Source organism: Bombina bombina, chromosome 6 (assembly GCF_027579735.1).
Source record: "Bombina bombina isolate aBomBom1 chromosome 6, aBomBom1.pri, whole genome shotgun sequence".
Lineage (NCBI taxonomy): Eukaryota > Metazoa > Chordata > Amphibia > Anura > Bombinatoridae > Bombina > Bombina bombina.
This window is the reverse complement of record NC_069504.1, coordinates 1,097,267,593-1,097,289,427: the sequence shown is the minus strand read 5'-3', so window position 1 is coordinate 1,097,289,427 and position 21,835 is coordinate 1,097,267,593. Positions and strand designations below refer to the sequence as shown.

At 39.3% G+C, this 21,835-nt stretch overlaps 1 protein-coding gene across 1 annotated transcript in view; it reads right to left on the bottom strand.

The window, feature by feature from the left end:
* Window positions 1-21,835, bottom strand: part of TTC38 (tetratricopeptide repeat domain 38) — a 135,304-nt gene that overhangs the window by 32,550 nt on the left and 80,919 nt on the right. Inside the window, exons 9-10 of the mRNA XM_053719015.1 lie at window positions 8,943-8,981; window positions 4,056-4,137 (exon numbers count right to left, since the gene is read on the bottom strand). Coding sequence (XP_053574990.1) covers window positions 4,056-4,137; window positions 8,943-8,981 — 121 coding nt within the window. The remainder of the gene's footprint in view (window positions 1-4,055; window positions 4,138-8,942; window positions 8,982-21,835) is intronic.

Here is a 21,835-nt window from a genome sequence, read left to right as displayed (position 1 = left end):
TCCGACCGCGGAACCGGATGGATCACTCCCATTAATAAAAGATCTTGTACGCAGCGTAGAAACGCCTCTTTCTTTATTTGGTTTGTTGACAACCTTGACAGATGAAATCTCCCTCTTGGGGGAGAGAATTTGAAGTCTAGAAGGTATCCCTGAGATATGATCTCTAACGCCCAGGGATCCTGGACATCTCTTGCCCAAGCCTGGGCGAAGAGAGAAAGTCTGCCCCCCACTAGATCCGTTCCCGGATCGGGGGCCCTCGATTCATGCTGTCTTAGGGGCAGCAGCAGGTTTCCTGGCCTGCTTGCCCTTGTTCCAGGACTGGTTAGGTCTCCAGCCTTGTCTGTAGCGAGCAACAGCTCCTTCCTGTTTTGGTGCAGAGGAAGTTGATGCTGCTCCTGCTTTGAAATTACGAAAGGAACGAAAATTAGACTGTCTAGCCTTAGGTTTGGCTCTGTCTTGAGGCAGGGCATGGCCTTTACCTCCTGTAATGTCAGCGATAATTTCTTTCAACCCGGGCCCGAATAAGGTCTGCCCTTTGAAAGGTATATTAAGCAATTTAGATTTAGAAGTAACGTCAGCTGACCAGGATTTTAGCCACAGTGCTCTGCGTGCCTGAATGGCGAATCCGGAATTCTTAGCCGTAAGTTTAGTTAAATGTACTACGGCATCTGAAATAAATGAGTTAGCTAACTTAAGGGCTTTAAGCTTGTGTGTAATCTCATCTAATGGAGCTGATTCAAGTGTCTCTTCCAGAGACTCAAACCAAAATGCTGCTGCAGCCGTGACAGGCGCAATGCATGCAAGAGGTTGCAATATAAAACCTTGTTGAACAAACATTTTCTTAAGGTAACCCTCTAACTTTTTATCCATTGGATATGAAAAGGCACAGCTATCCTCCACCGGGATAGTGGTACGCTTAGCTAAAGTAGAAACTGCTCCCTCCACCTTAGGGACCGTTTGCCATAAGTCCCGTGTGGTGGCGTCTATTGGAAACATCTTTCTAAATATCGGAGGGGGTGAGAACGGCACACCGGGTCTATCCCACTCCTTAGTAACAATTTCAGTAAGTCTCTTAGGTATAGGAAAAACGTCAGTACTCGCCGGTACCGCAAAATATTTATCCAACCTACACATTTTCTCTGGTATTGCAACTGTGTTACAATCATTCAGAGCCGCTAACACCTCCCCTAGTAATACACTGAGGTTTTCCAGCTTAAATTTAAAATTTGAAATATCTGAATCCAGTTTGTTTGGATCAGAACCGTCACCCGCAGAATGAAGCTCTCCGTCCTCATGTTCTGCAAATTGTGACGCAGTGTCTGACATGGCCCTAATATTATCAGCGCACTCTGTTCTCACCCCAGAGTGATCACGCTTACCTCTTAGTTCTGGTAATTTAGCCAAAACTTCAGTCATAACAGTAGCCATATCCTGTAATGTGATTTGTAATGGCCGCCCAGATGTACTCGGCGCTACAATATCACGCACCTCCCGAGCGGGAGATGCAGGTACTGACACGTGAGGCGAGTTAGTCGGCATAACTCTCCCCTCGTTGTTTGGTGAAATATGTTCAATTTGTACAGATTGACTTTTATTTAAAGTAGCATCAATACAGTTAGTACATAAATTTCTATTGGGCTCCACTTTGGCTTTAGCACATATAGCACAGATATCTTCCTCTGAATCAGACATGTTTAACACACTAGCAAATAAACTAGCAACTTGGAAATACTTTTCAAGTAATTTACTATAATATGAAAACGTACTGTGCCTATAAGAAGCACAGAAAAAGTTATGATAGTTGAAAATTAATAAACTGAAAAGTTATAGCATCAAATCTTTGTAAAAAACACAATTTTAGCAAAGGATTGCTCCCATTAGCAAAGGATAACTAACCCTGATAGCAGAAAAAAAATACAGAAATAAACGTTTTTTTATCACAGTCAACTACAATCTCACAGCTCTGCTGTGAGTGATTACCTCCCTCAAAACAAGTTTTGAAGACCCCTGAGTTCTGTAGAGATGAACCGGATCATGCAGGGAAGACAATAAACTTCTGACTGAATTTTTTGATATGTAGCAAAAGCACCAAAAAAGGCCCCTCCCCCTCACACATAACAGTGAGAGAGATCAGTAAACTGTCATAAATTAAATAAAACGACTGCCAAGTGGAAAAAAATAGTGCCCAAAACTTTTTTCACCCAGTACCTCAGAAAATTAAACGATTTTACATGCCAGCAAAAAACGTTTAACATTAATAAATTGAGTGTTATTAAAAAGCCTGTTGCTAGTCCCTGCAAATTAGGCTAAAGTTTTATGCATACAGTATAATTCCAGTGAAGTGCCATTCCCCAGAATACTGAAGTGTAAAATATACATACATGACAGCCTGATACCAGTTGCTGCTACTGCATTTAAGGCTGAGTTTACATTATATCAGTATGGCAGAATTTTCTCATCAATTCCATTGTCAGAAAATAATAAGCTGCTACATACCTCTTTGCAGATTAATCTGCCCGCTGTCCCCTGATCTGAAGTTTACCTCTCAGATGGCCGAGAAACAGCAATATGATCTTAACTACTCCGGCTAAAATCATAGAAAAACTCAGGTAGATTCTTCTTCAAATTCTACCAGAGAAGGAATAACACACTCCGGTGCTATTATAAAATAACAAACTTTTGATTGAAGGTATGAAACTAAGTATAATCACCACAGTCCTCTCACACATCCTATCTATTTGTTGGGTGCAAGAGAATGACTGGTAATGGCAGTTAGGGGAGGAGCTATATAGCAGCTCTGCTGGGTGAATCCTCTTGCACTTCCTGTTGGGGAGGAGTTAATATCCCATAAGTAATGGATGATCCGTGGACTGGATACACTTAACAAGAGAAATGAGGCTTCCTTCCTCTGCATTCCAGAGTGAAGGGGCCTTTCTGACTAGATTAGGTGTTTAAACAACTGCCAGGCGCAAAATAAATCCCCATAAGTGTTTCCAAGTTTGAAAAACACTTTATACATAACACAAACAATGCAAAAAGTAATCGACTTAGCCCACAATAGTGTCAACCAGCATAGAGCCCTTGCTATAAGCCTTAATTCTGTTACAGAGTCTAAGAAAATGGCTTACCTATCCCAGAAGGGGATATCTGACAGTCTTCTAGCATTACTTGGTCTTGTTAGAAAAATGACTGATCATACCTGAAGCAGTTAAGCCTGCAAACTGTTCCCCCCAACTGAAGTTCTCTGGTTTTAACAGTCCTGCGTGGGAACAGCAATGGATTTTAGTTACTGGTGCTAAAATCATACTCCTCTTCAACAGAAATCTTCATCATTTTCTGTTGTAGAGTAAATAGTACAAGCCGGCACTATTTAAAAATAACAAACTCTTGATAGAAGAAATAAAAACTACAACTAACACCACATACTCTTTACCACCCCGTGGAGATGCTACTTGTTCAGAGCGGCAAAGAGAATGACTGGGGGGGCGGAGCCTGAGGGGAGCTATATGGACAGCTCTGCTGTGTGCTCTCTTTGTCACTTCCTGTAGGGATTGAGAATATCCCACAAGTAAGGATGAAGCCGTGGACCGGATACACCAATGTAGGAGAAATGTTTTTACTCCCAACATGTTTACAGTAATACTAAATAGACAGCTTCATTTTATTCTTATTGTGGTTGGTTGTGAATGTAGTCATTTAAAAAAAAAAAACAATACAAACTATGGGCATCTAAACCCACAACAGACTTTTATAAGTAATTTTGCAATATATCTGGCATGTAATTATACCGTATTTTTATAATTCCAAAAAACAGTTACAAGCCCTGGTACCATTCTCGTGAGTATATACAGCCACTGGTTAGGGTGTATATTCATAGGCTGCAATGTGCACAAGGCTCTAAGGTCTGGCCCAGGATTCTAAGCAGCTTTTTGTAAATGCAATGTACATTAAAGAATTTCTTAGAATTGTGCCTGAACATAATTTAGACTAGGCTGTTCCTTTAATTCCCTATGCAATCAATATATTATAATACTAACCATGATCTATGCCCTTACCTTCCAATTGGAGACGGTACAGCATGGAGCAGGTGTCTACAATATCTAACATGCTTTCCCTTGAAAAGCAGATAGGGGCAATCTACAGAACAGGCACAAGAGATTTACACATAAAAAATATTATTTCTCCAATAAAAAAATATTTTAAAAAAATGGTATACATGTATTTACATAACACTAGAAATAGGTCGCTGATACTTTTAATACAGCTTTGCAATATACCTTAATTTTTTTTTTTTTTTTGCCCCATTTACCCATAATTTAAAATTTCTCTGAGTTGTTATAAAGTAGGCTGCTATATCGAAACACAAGTTTCCCTGATCTATATCTCTTCTGCTGAGGACAAATGGGAACAGATTAAAGTGTGCAAACAATGTTTGTGTAGTATATAGAGACTATAAACCTTGTTAAATTATTACTTAAACATTGTACACACCCATTGTTTGTACACTTTAGCTGTCCTCAAGGGATAAGGTAAGGGAAACCTAGGTTTCAATATAATGGCGTCCATTACTTATTCAATACTAAAGAACCTTATAGAAACCAAAGCTTTTCACAAATTTCCTCAGTTTTTGAACAGCTATTAGATTTTAAAAAAATGAATCTATATTTATTCTCTGGCTGTTTGCTTTGGATAAGTTATTTATTCACAATTTAATATCTCTTTTTACAGAGTATCAAGAGACTGATCAATACTATTAAAAGGCAATTAATACATTTCAACACATATGATTATATGAATTTTACATCCATCATTTATTTTATTTTTAGACGTGTATGTGACGTGCTACTGTGGCTATAACGTATTAAGTATTAAGTGTAAAAGCAGACGTCAGGGCGTATCTGTAGATACTGCACACACAGCGGTGCATCATATTAGCTTTTTTAAAGGACAATTTTACAGAAAAAACAATCTATCATGCATTTGAACCAGCAGCATTTATAGATAGTAAACTATTTTTTGTCTGAAAACTGCTAAGTGAATATTGTTTAAAGGGAGATTATTTAGAGCCTGCAATTTTAAAACAACTTTCTAATTTACTTCTATTATCAAATTTCTTTGCTCTCTTGTTGTTGTTTGTTGAAAATCAAGGACGTAAGCTTAGGAGCGTGCATGTATTAGGAGTACTTAATGGCAGCGGTTGTGCAAGAATGATATCCCTTTGCAAGAGCACTAGATGGCAGCACAATTTCCTGCCATGCAGTGCTATAGACACCTACCTAAGTATCTCTTCAACAAAGAGTAACATGGGAACAAAGAAAATTTGATAATAGAAATAAATTAGAATATATTTTTTTAAATTGTATGCTCTATCTGAATCATAAAATAGTTGTTTTGGGTTTTATATCCATTTAAGTTATTGTTAGTTTAACTTAAACAAATGGTTAATTTACAGTACAGCACTTGGGTTTCATAAAGTAAAACTAATAGTACAGTATTGGTTTTGTTCGTTCTATTAACTCTGCCTTATAGGGACAACCCCATTTTTTTTACTAGTGGAGAGGGCATTAAAAAAAAATACCTCTTGGGGGCGGGGCCAAGCATCCGTCATGGCAGGCAGCAAAACCTTGCAGCTCTACTAATGTTATGGATAATCCTTCTGATATCTAGGTATAACTCACACATCCAAAGAATTAAGCCTCAGAAATATGTTCAGGGTCTTTTACTGAGTTGGTAGAGGCACTTATCTATAACCTAATTTCAGCAAGGAACGTTAAACTACTTTGATAACAGCGGAGGTAGCTGACGAGCCTTCTAAACATGTAACCCTCCTTGATCTCCCCGGCTAACGCATACTGATATGAATGAGGACCATTGCAAGCTAATCTGTGCTCTTCTTAGAAATCTGGGGCAGCAGATGGATCGCAAATTCGAGGAACTTACGCATACTATAAGTGCTCAATACTTTGTAGGTAACAGCACTACAAACAAGATGGCGATTGACTCCGTGCAACAAGTGGAATCTAGAGAGAGTAAATACTCTCTACACATGACCGAGATGACAGCTACGCAAAGACCTACCCCTGACAAAGCTACATATGAGAACCTGGATGAAGCGTTCAGTTCCTGCTCCGCTATCCGGGAGGTTAGTTCGAGTGAAGATCCGAACACAGTTGCCTTCGGGTACGGCGAGGCCGGCCTTCCAGTTAGTGACAACACAACCAGATCCCCGAGTAGCAGAAGACAGAACATGGAAGTCCGGAAGAGACAAGGAGACGTACGATCTGCCACTGGAAGAGCTATGAGACAGCCTCCCATAAAGTACAGGTCATCTATCGACGTAAGCTACTTGATCCGATGGCAAGACTTTGTTTTCCACATGTGGCATATATTCTCCAGATTCGATCCTGCTCATGGTCTGGCCCATCTGCAAAATTGTAGAGTAAGTTGCTCCCTTGACCGCCATACAACCCTAAGGTCTGGAGTGGGGTAGAGAGGAACCGGAGACTTTGTAGTATAGCCCCAAAGCTGGCATCGGTTGCATTTGCAGGGCTATGTTTTGGGACTACTACTATCAGGATCTGTTTAATATCAGCCTAGCCCTCCCCCAATACATTAGGAAGCAGATAAATATAACTGGCCATCTCTCTTTAACTTTGATAATGTAATAACTCTCTCTGGGACATATTGGATGGACATTTCATTATTACTTCTTTTTACATGTACCAATACTTTTGAGAAATAAGTTAGCTTGTTATATAACGCTCTCATGTTAGTATACCCTTGTTAGCCCACTATATATCCCACTTTCACTCATTGTACCTCTGACTACAATATTTAGATTTCCTGACTTCCACAATGTGTATATATGTAGCGCCTCCTTTTTCAGTACCCACTAACACCAGGTCACTCATCGACTTTCTCTTATAAAATGCTGTGGGATAATAAGCTTCTATGATGTTATTTACAATGACGGATCAGATATGACAGGCAAACATAGCTCTTGCCCATAATATTAATATTTATTTCAGATAGTGAGACAACTATCAATCTTCTGATGTTCTGTCATACCCTCTCATGACATATCTGGCTATTTATATACGTACTATACTTTACTACATCCCTTATTACCTCCGTAAAGTTAGCTCTGTATATGGAGAGTTATTATCCCCTTGGCCAGTCATATTCAGAGCTGATGCTACCTACACTGACAGTTTGGAAAACATTGCTACCTGCACCAAGGACCTTACAGCCCCAAAGTCTCAATCGCCAAAGGCTGGCGTAGGTTAATGTCACAGTTGTAATCTCTCCATAGACACAGAGGATTTTGGAGTTTTTGATGCCCACCAACTGTTTAAGTATTGCTTAGTGTTTAGTTATATATTCTGTGAGATGTTCATATAAAGTGACTGATGGGGTTTATTTTACTATATGTTTGTGAAATAACTACTATGCAACTAGGCTATAAACAGCACAGTTACCTTTCTTGTTTAATGTTTAAGATTGGTTGTTACATGATATATGTTTTGGCTGTTTAGGGTGTGCTATAACTGCTTCCTATTTTTATAAATTTCCATAATGCTTACAGTACTTTAGCAATGTATAGTTGGCCTTATTACAACGCACAGAGTGATATACTAGGACTCACATTTCAATTCAAACAGTATTGTTCCCTAGATCTACTCAGGTACCTTCACATTACAGTGGGATGCAAGTGTAACCTTATTTATATGGAGAAGGAAAACCTTACCCACTGTTACTACATCATATATCTATATATGTATATAACTGTTTATTCTATCTAGATCAGTATTGACACTGGCTCATCCAAATATTTTGTTCGGCTCACCTAAGGTATAGCAATTACTCACCCATGGATGTCTGGATTCTCATAGTCATAGCTATCTATGGTATATACATATGAGAGAGCCCTATTTTTTGCTTTTAATATCTGCGTTCTGCCAGCGGCCGGGACAGAGTTGTAGGTACAATTTGAGGATACAATAGCTCCCTCAATTCTATTTATTAATACATCCTAATGGTGCGAGTATATTTCTAATGATACCGCAAAGGTAAATATCAACTGTACACGGCATCCAGCCTACCCTATGGTATTAGGCTTCATTGCATCTTATATAGCCACAAACTACTAATTCCTAAATTAATATATAATATGTTGCCTGAGTACTTATACTGTGATAGAAACCAAAGCATATCTCAGTTTTATACCTCTGCTCATGGCACAAATAGGAGATATCCTTATTTATATTGTACTCGAAAGCTCAGAGGCCCAAAAGTATTTACTTGACATTCTAACTGGCCCCGCCCTCCCATTCTCCCCCTCATTTTATTTAGAGCAGCTCTCGCCCGCTGAATTCCCCCCCCCCCCCAAAAAAAAAACCATGAAGCCAACCCCCCCCCCGGCCCTAATTCTAATTGAATAGATAACCTAATCTATATTTTCTACGGCACTGTGGGGATCATTTTTACTTTTACTCTTTCTATGATAGTATATTACAAAACTGAAGTCTCACTATAGATAGCCCAAATTCTTACTATCACTTTAGATAAATGGGTTCATAATGTCCCTTCTACGTGTTCTCTTTGCCTAGTTGACCTCATCTCTCCAGCCAAATATGGCCTCATTACTTTTATAATAACGGCCTATGCACTCCACTCCTTATTCTCACAAATGTATTGTAGGTAGTTATAACCTGTATTAGTGAACTTGGCAATATCACTGTAATAGTATTGTATACCTCACTACTTGTTATTGTTTTGGGACGTATCTCTTATGTTACACTTGTTTATGACTTCAATAAAAAATAACTAAAAAATAACTCTGGTGTCCTCTTACATACAAAAGACAAATGTTGGCTAAAATAAACCTTTAACCACAACAATTAAGCAAACTTACTGTCTTACACAGACCTTATAATACTTACATGATCATCGTACAACGTCAGGGCTGCCTCGTATTCACCCTACAAGAGAGTAAAATTCAGATTTTTGATGTAGTTAATATCTAAAGCCGGAGTCAGATAGTCCTACATAAAGGGACAGTCTATTTCATTTGTTTATTGTTTAAAAGATAGATAAAATGCCTTTACTACCTATTCTCAAGCTTTGCACAGTCAACATTGTTATGTTAATGTAATTTATGACCTCTAGGTTTTCCTGTTTCTAAGCCACTGCAGGACGCCCCTTATCTCAGTGCTTTTTATTAGCGTTGACATCAAGGAGGAGAATAGAACAAGTGACGGTTGCACCAGGTAAGCACCTTCTCATATTTTACTCCCTCACTTCCTTAGGGCGCCACAAGCCCATTTCAGGGCTCTACACTATCATTAGCTTTATAAATCTTAGACAACAGCCAGACAGTGCTAGTTCATAGATAACCTTGTGCTCACTCCAGTGGAGAATGGTTATACAGCAACCAGCACTGACTGGCTAAAAAGGCAAGACTGTATAAAGCACTGAGATAAGGGGCAGTCTACTGCTACTGAGCGTGTGCAAAAGTGTGCAGTATATACGTATATGCATAATAAGGTTTCATTAAAATCAGTTGTATTAAAGAACATCAGGGTTATATGTCGTACACACACATCAAATGTATATTAGTGATACAAAGTAAATACACAATCTTCATTTTTATACCAACATATAAAACTATGAACAAAAATATAACATCTATTACATAAATGTCAGAGTATTAGAATTTATGTTTCATTTCATACTTCAGTGCCCATTTTGTCTACATCTGGGTTCTTTAAACTTTTTTCCCAAGACCCAGTGACATACAGTGGGTATTGAAAAGAATCACCCCCCTTGAAAATAATCACATTTTGTTGCTTTGCAGCCTGAAAAAAAAGACAGACACAGTTTTTGTTCATCCAGTTGATTAACTCAGTGCAACTTATAACATCCAAGTGAAAACAATAACACCAACATGTCAGGCAATTTTTTTTTTTTAAAACAAAATTCAAAAACAGAATCACTGAGTTAGAAAAAGGATAACCCCCTCCTACATTTACTTGTAAACTCAATCAGGTGTAGCTAATCACCTTCTCAATGGCACACACAAAGCTATTTGACCTTCAACTGTGATCAGCTGTGGGTAAATTGATTAGCTCAGCATGAAAATAAATTTTCCTGGAGCATCTCAGTCCCTGGTAGTGCAACTGAAGCAAACAATCAACTATGGGTGGCAAGGCACTGTCAAACCATCTCTAGGATAAAGTTGTGGACAGGCAAAAGTCAGGAGATGGATACAAGAAAATATCAATGGCTTATCAATGCCTAAAAGCACAGTGAAGTATATTATTAAGAAGTGGTACAACATAGGCCCTCTCTGGATCAGGACGTCACTCCAAACTGGATGAAAGAGCCAGGAAGAAACTGGTCAGAGAGGCTACCAAGAGGCCCACAGCAACTCTGAAGCAGTTTCAGGAATTTATGACAAAGAGTGGTCATTGTGTGCATGTGACAACAATATCACAATTCTACACAAATGTGGCTTGTATGGGAGGGTTGCAAGAAAAACAGAATTTATGCTTACCTGATAAATTACTTTCTCCAACAGTGTGTCCGGTCCACGGCGTCATCCTTACTTGTGGGAATATCTCTTCCCCAACAGGAAATGGCAAAGAGTCCCAGCAAAGCTGGCCATATAGTCCCTCCTAGACTCCGCCCACCCCAGTCATTCGACCGACGGACAGGAGGAAAAAATAGGAGAAACTATAGGGTGCCGTGGTGACTGTAGTTAGAGAAAATAATTCATCAAACCTGATTAAAAAACCAGGGAGGGCCGTGGACCGGACACACCGTTGGAGAAAGTAATTTATTAGGTAAGCATAAATTCTGTTTTCTCCAACATTGGTGTGTCCGGTCCACGGCGTCATCCTTACTTGTGGGAACCAATACCAAAGCTTTAGGACATGGATGAAGGGAGGGAGCAAATCAGGTTACCTAAACAGAAGGCACCACGGCTTGCAAAACCTTTCTACCAAAAATAGCCTCCGAAGAAGCAAAAGTATCAAATTTGTAAAATTTGGCAAAAGTGTGCAGTGAAGACCAAGTCGCTGCCTTACATATCTGATCAACAGAAGCCTCGTTCTTGAAGGCCCATGTGGAAGCCACAGCCCTAGTAGAGTGAGCTGTGATTCTTTCAGGAGGCTGCCGTCCGGCAGTCTCGTAAGCCAATCGGATGATGCTTTTAAGCCAAAAGGAAAGAGAGGTAGAAGTCGCTTTTTGACCTCTCCTTTTACCAGAATAGACGACAAACAGAGAAGATGTTTGTCTGAACTCTTTTGTAGCTTCTAAATAAAATTTTAGAGCACGGACTACATCTAAATTGTGTAGCAAACGTTCCTTCTTTGAAACTGGATTCGGACACAAAGAAGGTACAACTATCTCCTGGTTAATATTTTTGTTGGAAACAACCTTTGGAAGAAAACCAGGCTTAGTACGCAAAACAACCTTATCTGAATGGAACACCAGATAGGGCGGAGTACACTGCAGAGCAGATAACTCAGAAACTCTTCTAGCAGAAGAAATAGCAACCAAAAACAAGACTTTCCAAGATAACAACTTAATATCTATGGAATGTAAAGGTTCAAACGGAACCCCTTGGAGAACTGAAAGAACTAGATTTAAACTCCAGGGAGGAGTCAAAGGTGTGTAAACAGGCTTGATCCTAACCAGAGCCTGAACAAATGCTTGAACATCTGGCACAGCTGCCAGTCGTTTGTGTAGTAAGACAGATAAAGCAGAAATCTGTCCCTTTAGAGAACTCGCTGATAATCCTTTATCCAAACCTTCTTGTAGAAAGGAAAGGATCTTAGGAATTTTTATCTTATTCCATGGGAATCCATTGGATTCACACCAGCAGATATATCTTTTCCATATTTTATGGTAAATTTTTCTAGTTACCGGTTTTCTGTCTTGAATCAGAGTATCTATCACAGAATCTGAAAACCCACGCTTTGATAGAATCAAGCGTTCAATCTCCAAGCCGTCAGCTGGAGGGAGACCAGATTTGGATGTTCGAATTGACCCTGTACAAGAAGGTCCTGTCTCAAAGGTAGCTTCCATGGTGGAACCGATGACATATTCACCAGGTCTGCATACCAAGTCCTGCGTGGCCAAGCAGGAGCTATCAAGATCACAGAGGCCCTCTCCTGCTTGATCCTGGCTACCAGCCTGGGAATGAGAGGAAACGGTGGAAACACATAAGCTAGGTTGAAGGTCCAAGGCGCTACTAGTGCATCCACTAGAGTCGCCTTGGGATCCCTGGATCTGGACCTGTAGCAAGGAACCTTGAAGTTCTGACGAGACGCCATCAGATCCATATCTGGAATGCCCCATAATTGAGTTAATTGGGCAAAGATCTCCGGGTGGAGTTCCCACTCCCCCGGATGGAATGTCTGACGACTCAGATAATCCGCCTCCCAGTTTTCCACACCTGGGATGTGGATCGCAGATAGGTGGCAGGAGTGATCCTCCGCCCATTTTATTATTTTGGTCACTTCTTTCATCGCCAGGGAACTCCTTGTTCCCCCCTGATGATTGATATAAGCAACAGTCGTCATGTTGTCTGATTGGAATCTTATGAATCTGGCCTTTGCTAGTTGAGGCCAAGCCCTGAGAGCATTGAATATCGCTCTCAGTTCCAGAATGTTTATCGGGAGAAGAGACTCTTCCCGAGACCAAAGTCCCTGAGCTTTCAGGGATTCCCAGACCGCGCCCCAGCCCACTAGACTGGCGTCGGTCGTGACGATGACCCACTCTGGTCTGCGGAAGCTCATTCCCTGGGACAGGTGGTCCAGGGTTAGCCACCAACGGAGTGAGTCTCTGGTCTTCTGATCTACTTGAATCACTGGAGACAAGTCTGTATAGTCCCCATTCCACTGTTTCAGCATGCACAGTTGTAATGGTCTTAGATGAATTCGCGCAAAAGGAACTATGTCCATTGCTGCAACCATCAACCCTACCACTTCCATGCACTGAGCTACGGAAGGACGTGGAATAGAATGAAGAACTTGGCAAGCGTTTAGAAGTTTTGACTTTCTGGCCACTAGAAATTTTGGGGCCCCTGGGGGTCTCCGGTGGGAGGAGCTGATTCGGAGCAGAGCACGCTGAGCTGTGGCGTGGTGCTGAGAGTCAGCGTTTGGAACAGCTTTTGCCTCCCTGGCCTTACTCTCCCGTTGTCGGTGTGATATATACATCCTAGGGAGCTGGGCAGTCTCTATCTGTGCCCTGGCAGGAAACACGTGAGCGCGGTACGCTCCGTCGCAAGAGCCGCAAGTAGCCTCTCCACTAGAAAAAGTACACCCCGCGGGGGTGATTTTCCTGACTAACTACAGGGCGCTGTCCCTCAACTATACCACATCGGCACCTTGGATGCAACACGAAGGTAGAAATTGCCCCATTATAGGTGCACGAACAAATACCCTTATACTATAAGGACCCTGCAAACTCTAAACCTTCTACTATCCTGACGAGTGCAACGAACGCACCTAAAGTTTGCCAACTTACCGCCTGTAGCGGTCTCACGCTGGAGCAAATCCATTCCTTAGGATGTGCTGCTACACTGATCCGGGTACCTGGTAAAGTTGATGCCTGAATATACTGGAGGAAAAGACCCGGGGCGGAGTACTGAGCAGGGCAAAAGTGTTTGTCTACCTACTGCTACGTCATCTGGTTGGAGCTGCCGGGGTTGTTGCTGTGTTTTCCTGACAGGTGCTACGACAACTGCAAGGGTAACAGCTGAGACAGGCCTGCTCCGCAAAAGTCCGTACTACAGGCTATCATTGCAAGTTATACATGCGGGGTAGAGTTGGACTCCTGCTGTCGTACTCACTACAAACTTGGAAAGTGCAAGTATATCTGGTTCCTTGGTTTCCTTGCTCTGTTTGTTGCTCTGACTGTTTGCTTTGTCCTTTTTCCTAAAGTAAAGAGAACTTTTCATCATATTGCTGCTGGTGGACCGCCGCCGTGCGGGTTGAAGTAGCTTTGATAACGGCTGGACATTTTAAAGTGCCAAGTGTCAATACTATTATGGACAGTATTCAAGTCTGTTTGTTTTATATATTTAGTCTCTCTGAGGTTGCAATTGTATTACTTTAACCTATAAGCCTAATACAGTAAATGGATCAAAGAGTTAAAAAGTCAAAAAGTTAGACGAATATAACTTTATGAAAAGATTTTTTGCCTAGCTGTGCATTAGGGCCTAGATTGTTCTTGCAGCTTTATTAAGGAAAATATTTCTCTCTAATATACCATAAGCATTTGATCTTACTATAAACTCCTTATTAGTCCTAGAAGTTTAACTAATATATTTACATCTATCTTTACTTACATTTATATAGAACTATATTTTGTGATCATATAAGCACTGTATTTATTGTGTCTGACATGCTACTTTAAGAAGCCTGGCTACAAAACTCTCCAGGTGCTGATTAAATCAAATAGAGAGACAATCTACATGGTATAAGATTTTTTTGCTGTTTTGAAATATATTAGATCCCAATCTTTTTATATAGGTTTTTCTTTCTCTATTTTGCCACATAAACAATAGTTGATGTATGTAAATTGTGGTTAAAAACCTATAAACATACAGCTCGCTTTTCCCCCCTTACAATACTTCACGACATTTGCACTGATTACTTTACTTATTTTGCATTTTTCTGTAAGTTTTTGATACATAGCCACGTCCACTTATTTATTTGTATGCACATACACTATTTGTATAGATAGGCATCAATTGCCCTGATATTTTTTTTTTATTTTATTTTTTTTTTCTCTTCTTCTCTCTCTATCCTCTTTTCACGCTAATGAGTCCTTTACTTTTTTTTCTGCACCCTATACACTATTTTTCACCTAATCGAATTTTCACCTAGGGAGGAAGCGAGTGATATATATGGACAAATATATTACGACGTCTAAAATAAACTCGCCCATTATGCCAGTTAAAAATAAAGACAGGAAAACACGTGTTTCTGATATTCAGCCAGAAATAGTTAAAGAGCTTGTTCCTCCTAAAAATGATACCCAACAGCTGGTTAACCAGCTGTAAGGAATATTTTTACCTCAATTTGAGCTGTTGCAATCTCAGATGGCTAATTTAACAGCGGAGGTAAGACAATTTTCAGATAGGCTCAACGAGGTTGAAAATAGAGTCTCTGAAACAGAGGATGTTATAAATAGCGACGCAATTGTCAGATCATAATAAATATATTAAAAATTTACAGGAACGTATAACAGATCTTGAGGATCGTTCTCGTCGCAATAATTTGAAAGTTGTAGGTTTACCAGAATCCAGTGAATTTGTTGACCTTTTACATTTTGCTTCTACATCTCTCCCGCAAATATTAGGGGTGCAACAACAGAATACTCCTATGTTGATTGAAAGAGCACACAGAGTTGGTCCCCAAAGGAAGTTGCTGAACGGGATAACTAAGCCTAGGGCAGTCATGATCAAATTTCAAAATTATCAAGATAAAATGACACTTTTAAGATCCTATCGCAAAATTGACCTGGTGCAGATAGGAGAAGCTAAAAATCTTGATTTTTCAAGATTACTCTAGTGAAACCTCCCAAAGAAGGAAAATTATGTCACCCTTCTGCACCAAGCTAATTAATGCAGGGCATAAAGCCAGATTAATTTACCCAGCCAAAATAATAATTGAAGACAAGGATGTCACACATACTTTGTTAACCGAACAAGAAGCTAGACAATTTTGTATGGATTTGAAAATTAATGTATAGATGAGGGAACGAATTAAAGTTGTAAATATATTTCTGGATTTTGTGAGATGTTGCTATTTGCTACATAAAGTTCTGTTTTTAGAATTTCTCTCCTTTTGGCCCCTTCTCCTCTTTCCTTTTTTTTTTTTTCTTTTTTTTTCTATCTCTCCCTCCCTGCCTCCACCTCCACACCTGATATAGATATGAAGAGTAGAAGAAATGCTTAAGTGCGTCTCGTGGAACATAGGTGGAATAAACTCCCCTATTAAAAGGAAGCTAATTATTAAGCAACTAGGTAAACACAAACCGGACCTTGCCTTCCTACAAGAAACCCATCTTAAGGCTATTGAAGTAAATAAACTTAAATCAAAATGGGTGGGTCATGTGATCGCCTCCCCCTGTAATAGGAAGAAGAGAGGGGTAGCCATATTGTTCAACAAATGTCTATCTTATAGAATTCTGAAACATACTCTCGATAAAGAGGATAGATGGCTACTGGTCGAGATTGAGATAGGGAACACTAAATACATCTTTTGCAATATATATGCGCCAAATCAGGTAGATGTATTATTCTGGAATCAACTTATCATGATGCTATCCCAGTATATTGGACAAAATTTGATCTTGGTAGGAGACTTCAATCTTATTCCAACTCCATCTCTAGATAGACGTACTCCAAATAACTCTAAATTCCCTACTGCTAAGGCCAAAATATTTAGTCAGATATGTAATAACTTAAAGGTCCATGATATTTGGCGTATTAAACATCCTGACTCTCAACTATTTTCCTGTGAGTCTAAGTCTTATAGAGCGCTATCTAGAATAGACTTCTTTTTAATTTCTAGTGTCATGTTAGCGATGGATATTGATACTCATATTTCTGACATAACAATTTCAGATCACGCTATCATTTCTCTGAACATAGCAATCAAGAATACGACTACTAACTTTGTAAATAATTTCTTTTTCCCCAACTATCTATCTCAGGATAAAAAGTTTGCTGATTGGTTAGGCCAGAGATGGCGGGAGTATCAATCTTTCAATAGAGAATATCTAGATAAAGTAGAGATTTACTGGGAAGCTGCTAAGGCTTACCTTAAGGGTGAAATTAAAGCCTATATGATTAAAAGGAAGAAGCAATTCAATGCCCGTGAAATACAGCTGGCGAATCAGCTTAGCAATTCTTATAAAAATTATATTAATAATACTTATAAATCCCTTTGGGATAAATACCAGAAGGCTAAACAGGAATATGATCTCTTCTTCAAAGAGAAAATGCTAAGGGAAGATATTAAAATTAATGCTAAGTACAGTGGGCAATTCGGCAGATCAGCCAAATTTATGGCTAGATTAAATAAGGCCAGGAAAAAGAACAATATAATTGAAGCTATTAGGGTCGGCCAAGATAGATGTTCAGACCCACTAGAGATCAGAGAGAGCTTTTTCAAATATTTAAAAAACATATATGCGGCGAATGAGATTAATTTTGAAAACAAAGATATTTTCTGGAATTCAATTGTACCTCCTAAAATCTCTCTAGCTTTTTTAGAAGTCTTAAATAGTCCTATCACCCTAGAAGAAGTAGATGAGGCAATACTCCATGCCAAGTCAAATAAAGCTCCTGGCCCTGATCAGTTAACATCAGAATTTTATAAGATCATTCGATGTGATATACTTCCTATTTTGGTTAGACTATTTAATGAATATTTTACAGCTGGGAAGCCTATGTCGGAATACTTCTCGGCGTCGGCGGTTACTTTAATATTAAAGAAAGGTAAAGATCCTCTTGATCCATCTTCATATAGGCCTATATCACTTCTAAATGTAGATTATAAATTACTTACCTCTATAATGGCAAAAAGACTTAAGTCTGGTATAGAGCAAATTATACATGAGGATCAATCAGGCTTTATATCAGAAATATACGCCGTGTCACTACTGTATTAGAATATTGTTGGTATAATCTGCAGGATAATGTTCAAAACCCAGAACAAGACTATGCGTTGATAACCGCCGACGCCGAGAAGGCTTTTGACTCAGTCACTTGGGATCACCTATACACCGCCCTTGATAAATTTGGGTTTAAAGGGAATTTTCTCTCATTAATAAGGTCCATCTATAATTCACCTACCTCATATGTCCTAGTCAACGGGGCTCCAACACCTAGGTTCCATATCCATAAAGGAACGAGACAGGGCTGTCCCCTGTCACCCCTTTTATTCAACATTGCTATAGAACCTCTTGCAATCCTCCTGAGAGACACCATATCAGGTATAAAAATCGGAGACCAACGAATGGTCTTATCACTCTATGCTGATGACTTGCTGCTGTTTTTGCAGAACACTAAAAACAGTATCCCTCTTGTTTTAAATACGTTTAAGCAATTTAGTTCCTTCTCTGGTTACAGATTAAATTTAAGCAAATCTGAAATTCTCTGGATATATCAGAATAAAGATAGTTGTAGGGAACACCCTCTACAGGTTACAGAAAGCATCAAATACCTAGGAATAAATCTTCATAGAAATCCTAATCTTTGGTACGATAACAATTTCTCTGTTTTCTTTGCAAATGCTGTCGAGAAATTAGACAGATGGGTCTTGTTCCCTATCTCCCTCTCGGCCAGAGTCATGCTAATTAAGTCTATTCTCTTCCCACAATTAGTATATCTTCTTCAAAATCTTCCTGTCTTTATTTCTAATAAAGATCTAAGGCTTTTTAACAAGATTTGTTCATCTTTTGTCTGGAACAGAAAAAGGCACTATCTATCTAGAACCAAATTATACCAGCTCTCAGAATATGGAGGATTTGCGCTTCCTGATATAAAATGGTATAATATAGCTATCTTGGCACGTTTTGCTTGTGACTGGATCACAGATACTAATTATTTCACGAATCCTTTAATCGAAAGACAGATGGTTGCCCCTCTCTCTCTCAAAGCTATTATCCATTGCCCAATGGCACAATTACCAAAACACATTAAAAAGTTAGCGGTAATTGGTAATGTTGTCTCAGCATGGCAGAAATTATGTACCGTGTTAAACATAGACTACCGTATATCATCATACCTCCCTATCAGAGGTAACAGCCTTTTCCCCCCAGGTTTAACATCAGGAATTTTTACAAGGTGAGAGGAGAAAGGGTTAATTTAGATCTCCCAAGTTCTTGACAATGAACATACAGTTAGAACATTCGAATCTATTCTCCAAGAATATAATCTATCAAATCAAAACTTTTATGCATATTTGCAACTTAGACATTTTATAAATGGAATACAAAATATTAGACAAGATTATAAAAAATTTGGTAAGCTCGAAGACTATATCATTTTACATAAAAATGGCATTCATACTATCTCGCTAATTTATAATATCTTAATGTCGAAACAAGGACAACTGGGGTTGGAAACTTTAACTGGCTACTGGAGATCTCATTTTCAAGAAATAACAGTAGAAAAAATTAATTTTAGTATTAAACAAGTAAGAGAGGCAAGAATTCCCACCTCCTGGAAAGAATCTCATATTAAATTAATTAATAATTCATATATTACACCGAGACTATTAGCCAAGTGGGCTGGTGATAAATCCACTAACTGTTTTAAGTGTAAAAAAAGGAGGCTGATCTCCTCCACTGTTTCTGGTTCTGTCCTAAAATTAGGCAGTTTTGGTCTAAAGTGTCCTACTGGGCCTCTAAAGTCCTACATGAAAATGTGACATTAGATATGTATCAGGTTTTCTTTTTAACTAGTGAGACCAACATTACATTCCATAAAGCTATTGATATCCTGATCCTGCTAGGACGGAACCTAATCCTCAGGTATTGGAAGAAGAGGATTGCTCCTCCGTTTGGTCTATTTAAACAAGCCGTGTTCTCGCAAATAATGTTTGAACAACTAAATATCAATTCCCTTTCAGAGAACCAAATAAAAAGTTTCTTAGACAAATGGCTTACTCTAATACTACAACAATCTAATAATTTGCAATATGCATTAACCAAATGTTTTCATAAATCAGACTTTTTTGGAACTCTGATCTTGAATAATCTATTCCCCTACTCTTGGTATTAATGTCACATTCTCTTTTTGGTAAGATGGAGGTGTAAAGCTGGAAGCTGGAGGCAGGGGGGATCTCAATTCATTTCATTTCTTTTTTTCTTTTTCCCCCTTTTTTTTTTTTGTTGTTGTTGTTGTTGTTTTTAGTGTTCTGTTGTGTTTTATCTTGCTTTGTTTTTGTTTTGTTATGTTCTGTTATATTATTTTAGGTAACCAGGGAAACAGCACAAGTGTACAATAACGAAGAGTAAGATATTGGAAAGTTTGTGGTAGTAACTTTCTTAAAATATGATTTTGTGGATCCTCTGAATTTAAGAGTGAATTAATTATTGATTGTTTCTATTTTTCTGATTGATAACCATTCTTTTCTTCTTTCTGTTAAACAAAGAAATTTACTCATGTGATAAATTTGTACTTGTTGATTTGTACTTTGTGCCTGGAAATAAAAAAATGATAAAAAAAAAAAGAAGAAGTTTTGACTTTCTGACTTCTGTCAGGAAAATCCTCATTTCTAAAGAATCTATTATTGTTCCCAAGAAGGGAACTCTTGTCGACGGAGACAGGGAACTTTTTTCTATGTTCACCTTCCATCCGTGAGATCTGAGAAAGGCCAGAACGATGTCTGTGTGAGCCTTTGCCTTTGAAAGAGACGACGCTTGTATTAGAATGTCGTCCAAGTACGGTACTACTGCAATGCCCCTTGGTCTTAGAACCGCTAGAAGGGACCCGAGTACCTTTGTGAAAATCCTTGGAGCAGTGGCTAACCCGAATGGGAGGGCCACAAACTGGTAATGTTTGTCCAGAAAGGCGAACCTTAGGAACTGATGACGTTCTTTGTGGATAGGAATATGAAGATACGCATCCTTTAGATCCACGGTAGTCATAAATTGACCTTCCTGGATTGTAGGTAGAATCGTTCGAATGGTTTCCATTTTGAACGATGGTACTCTGAGAAATTTGTTTAGGATCTTTAAATCCAGAATTGGTCTGAAAGTTCCCTCTTTTTTGGGAACTACAAACAGATTTGAGTAAAATCCCATTCCTTGTTCCGCCGATGGAACTGGGTGTATAACTCCCATCTTTAACAGGTCTTCTACACAATGTAAGAATCCCTGTCTCTTTATTTGGTTTGAGGATAAGTGAGACATGTGGAACCTTCCCCTTGGGGGTAGTTCCTTGAATTCCAGAAGATAAACCTGAGAAACTATTTCTAGTGTCCAGGGATCCTGAACATCTCTTGCCCAAGCCTGAGCAAAGAGAGAGAGTCTGCCCCCTACTAGATCCGGTCCCGGATCGGGGGCTACTCCTTCATGCTGTTTTGTTAGCAGCAGCAGGCTTCTTGGCCTGCTTACCCTTGTTCCAGCCTTGCATCGGTTTCCAGGCTGGTTTGGTTTGTGAAGCATTACCCTCTTGCTTAGAGGATGCAGAATTAGAGGCCGGTCCGTTCCTGAAATTTCGAAAGGAACGAAAATTAGACTTATTCTTGGCTTTGAAAGGCCTATCTTGTGGGACGGCGTGGCCCTTTCCCCCAGTGATGTCTGAGATAATCTCTTTAAATTCTGGCCCAAAGAGAGTTTTACCCTTGAAGGGGATATTAAGCAATTTTGTCTTGGATGAAACATCCGCTGACCAAGACTTTAGCCAAAGCGTTCTGCGCGCCACAATTGCAAACCCTGAATTTTTCGCCGCTAATCGCAAAGCGGCATCTAAAATAAAAGAATTAGCCAACTTAAGTGCGTGAACTCTGTCCATAACCTCCTCATATGGAGTCTCTCTACTGAGCGACTTTTCTAGTTCCTCGAACCAGAACCACGCTGCTGTAGTGACAGGAACAATGCACGAAATGGGTTGCAGAAGGTAACCTTGCTGTACAAAAATCTTTTTAAGCAAACCCTCCAATTTTTTATCCATAGGATCTTTGAAAGCACAATTATCCTCGATAGGAATAGTAGTGCGCTTGTTTAGAGTAGAAACTGCCCCCTCGACCTTAGGGACTATCTGCCATAAGTCCTTTCTGGGGTCGACCATAGGAAATAATTTCTT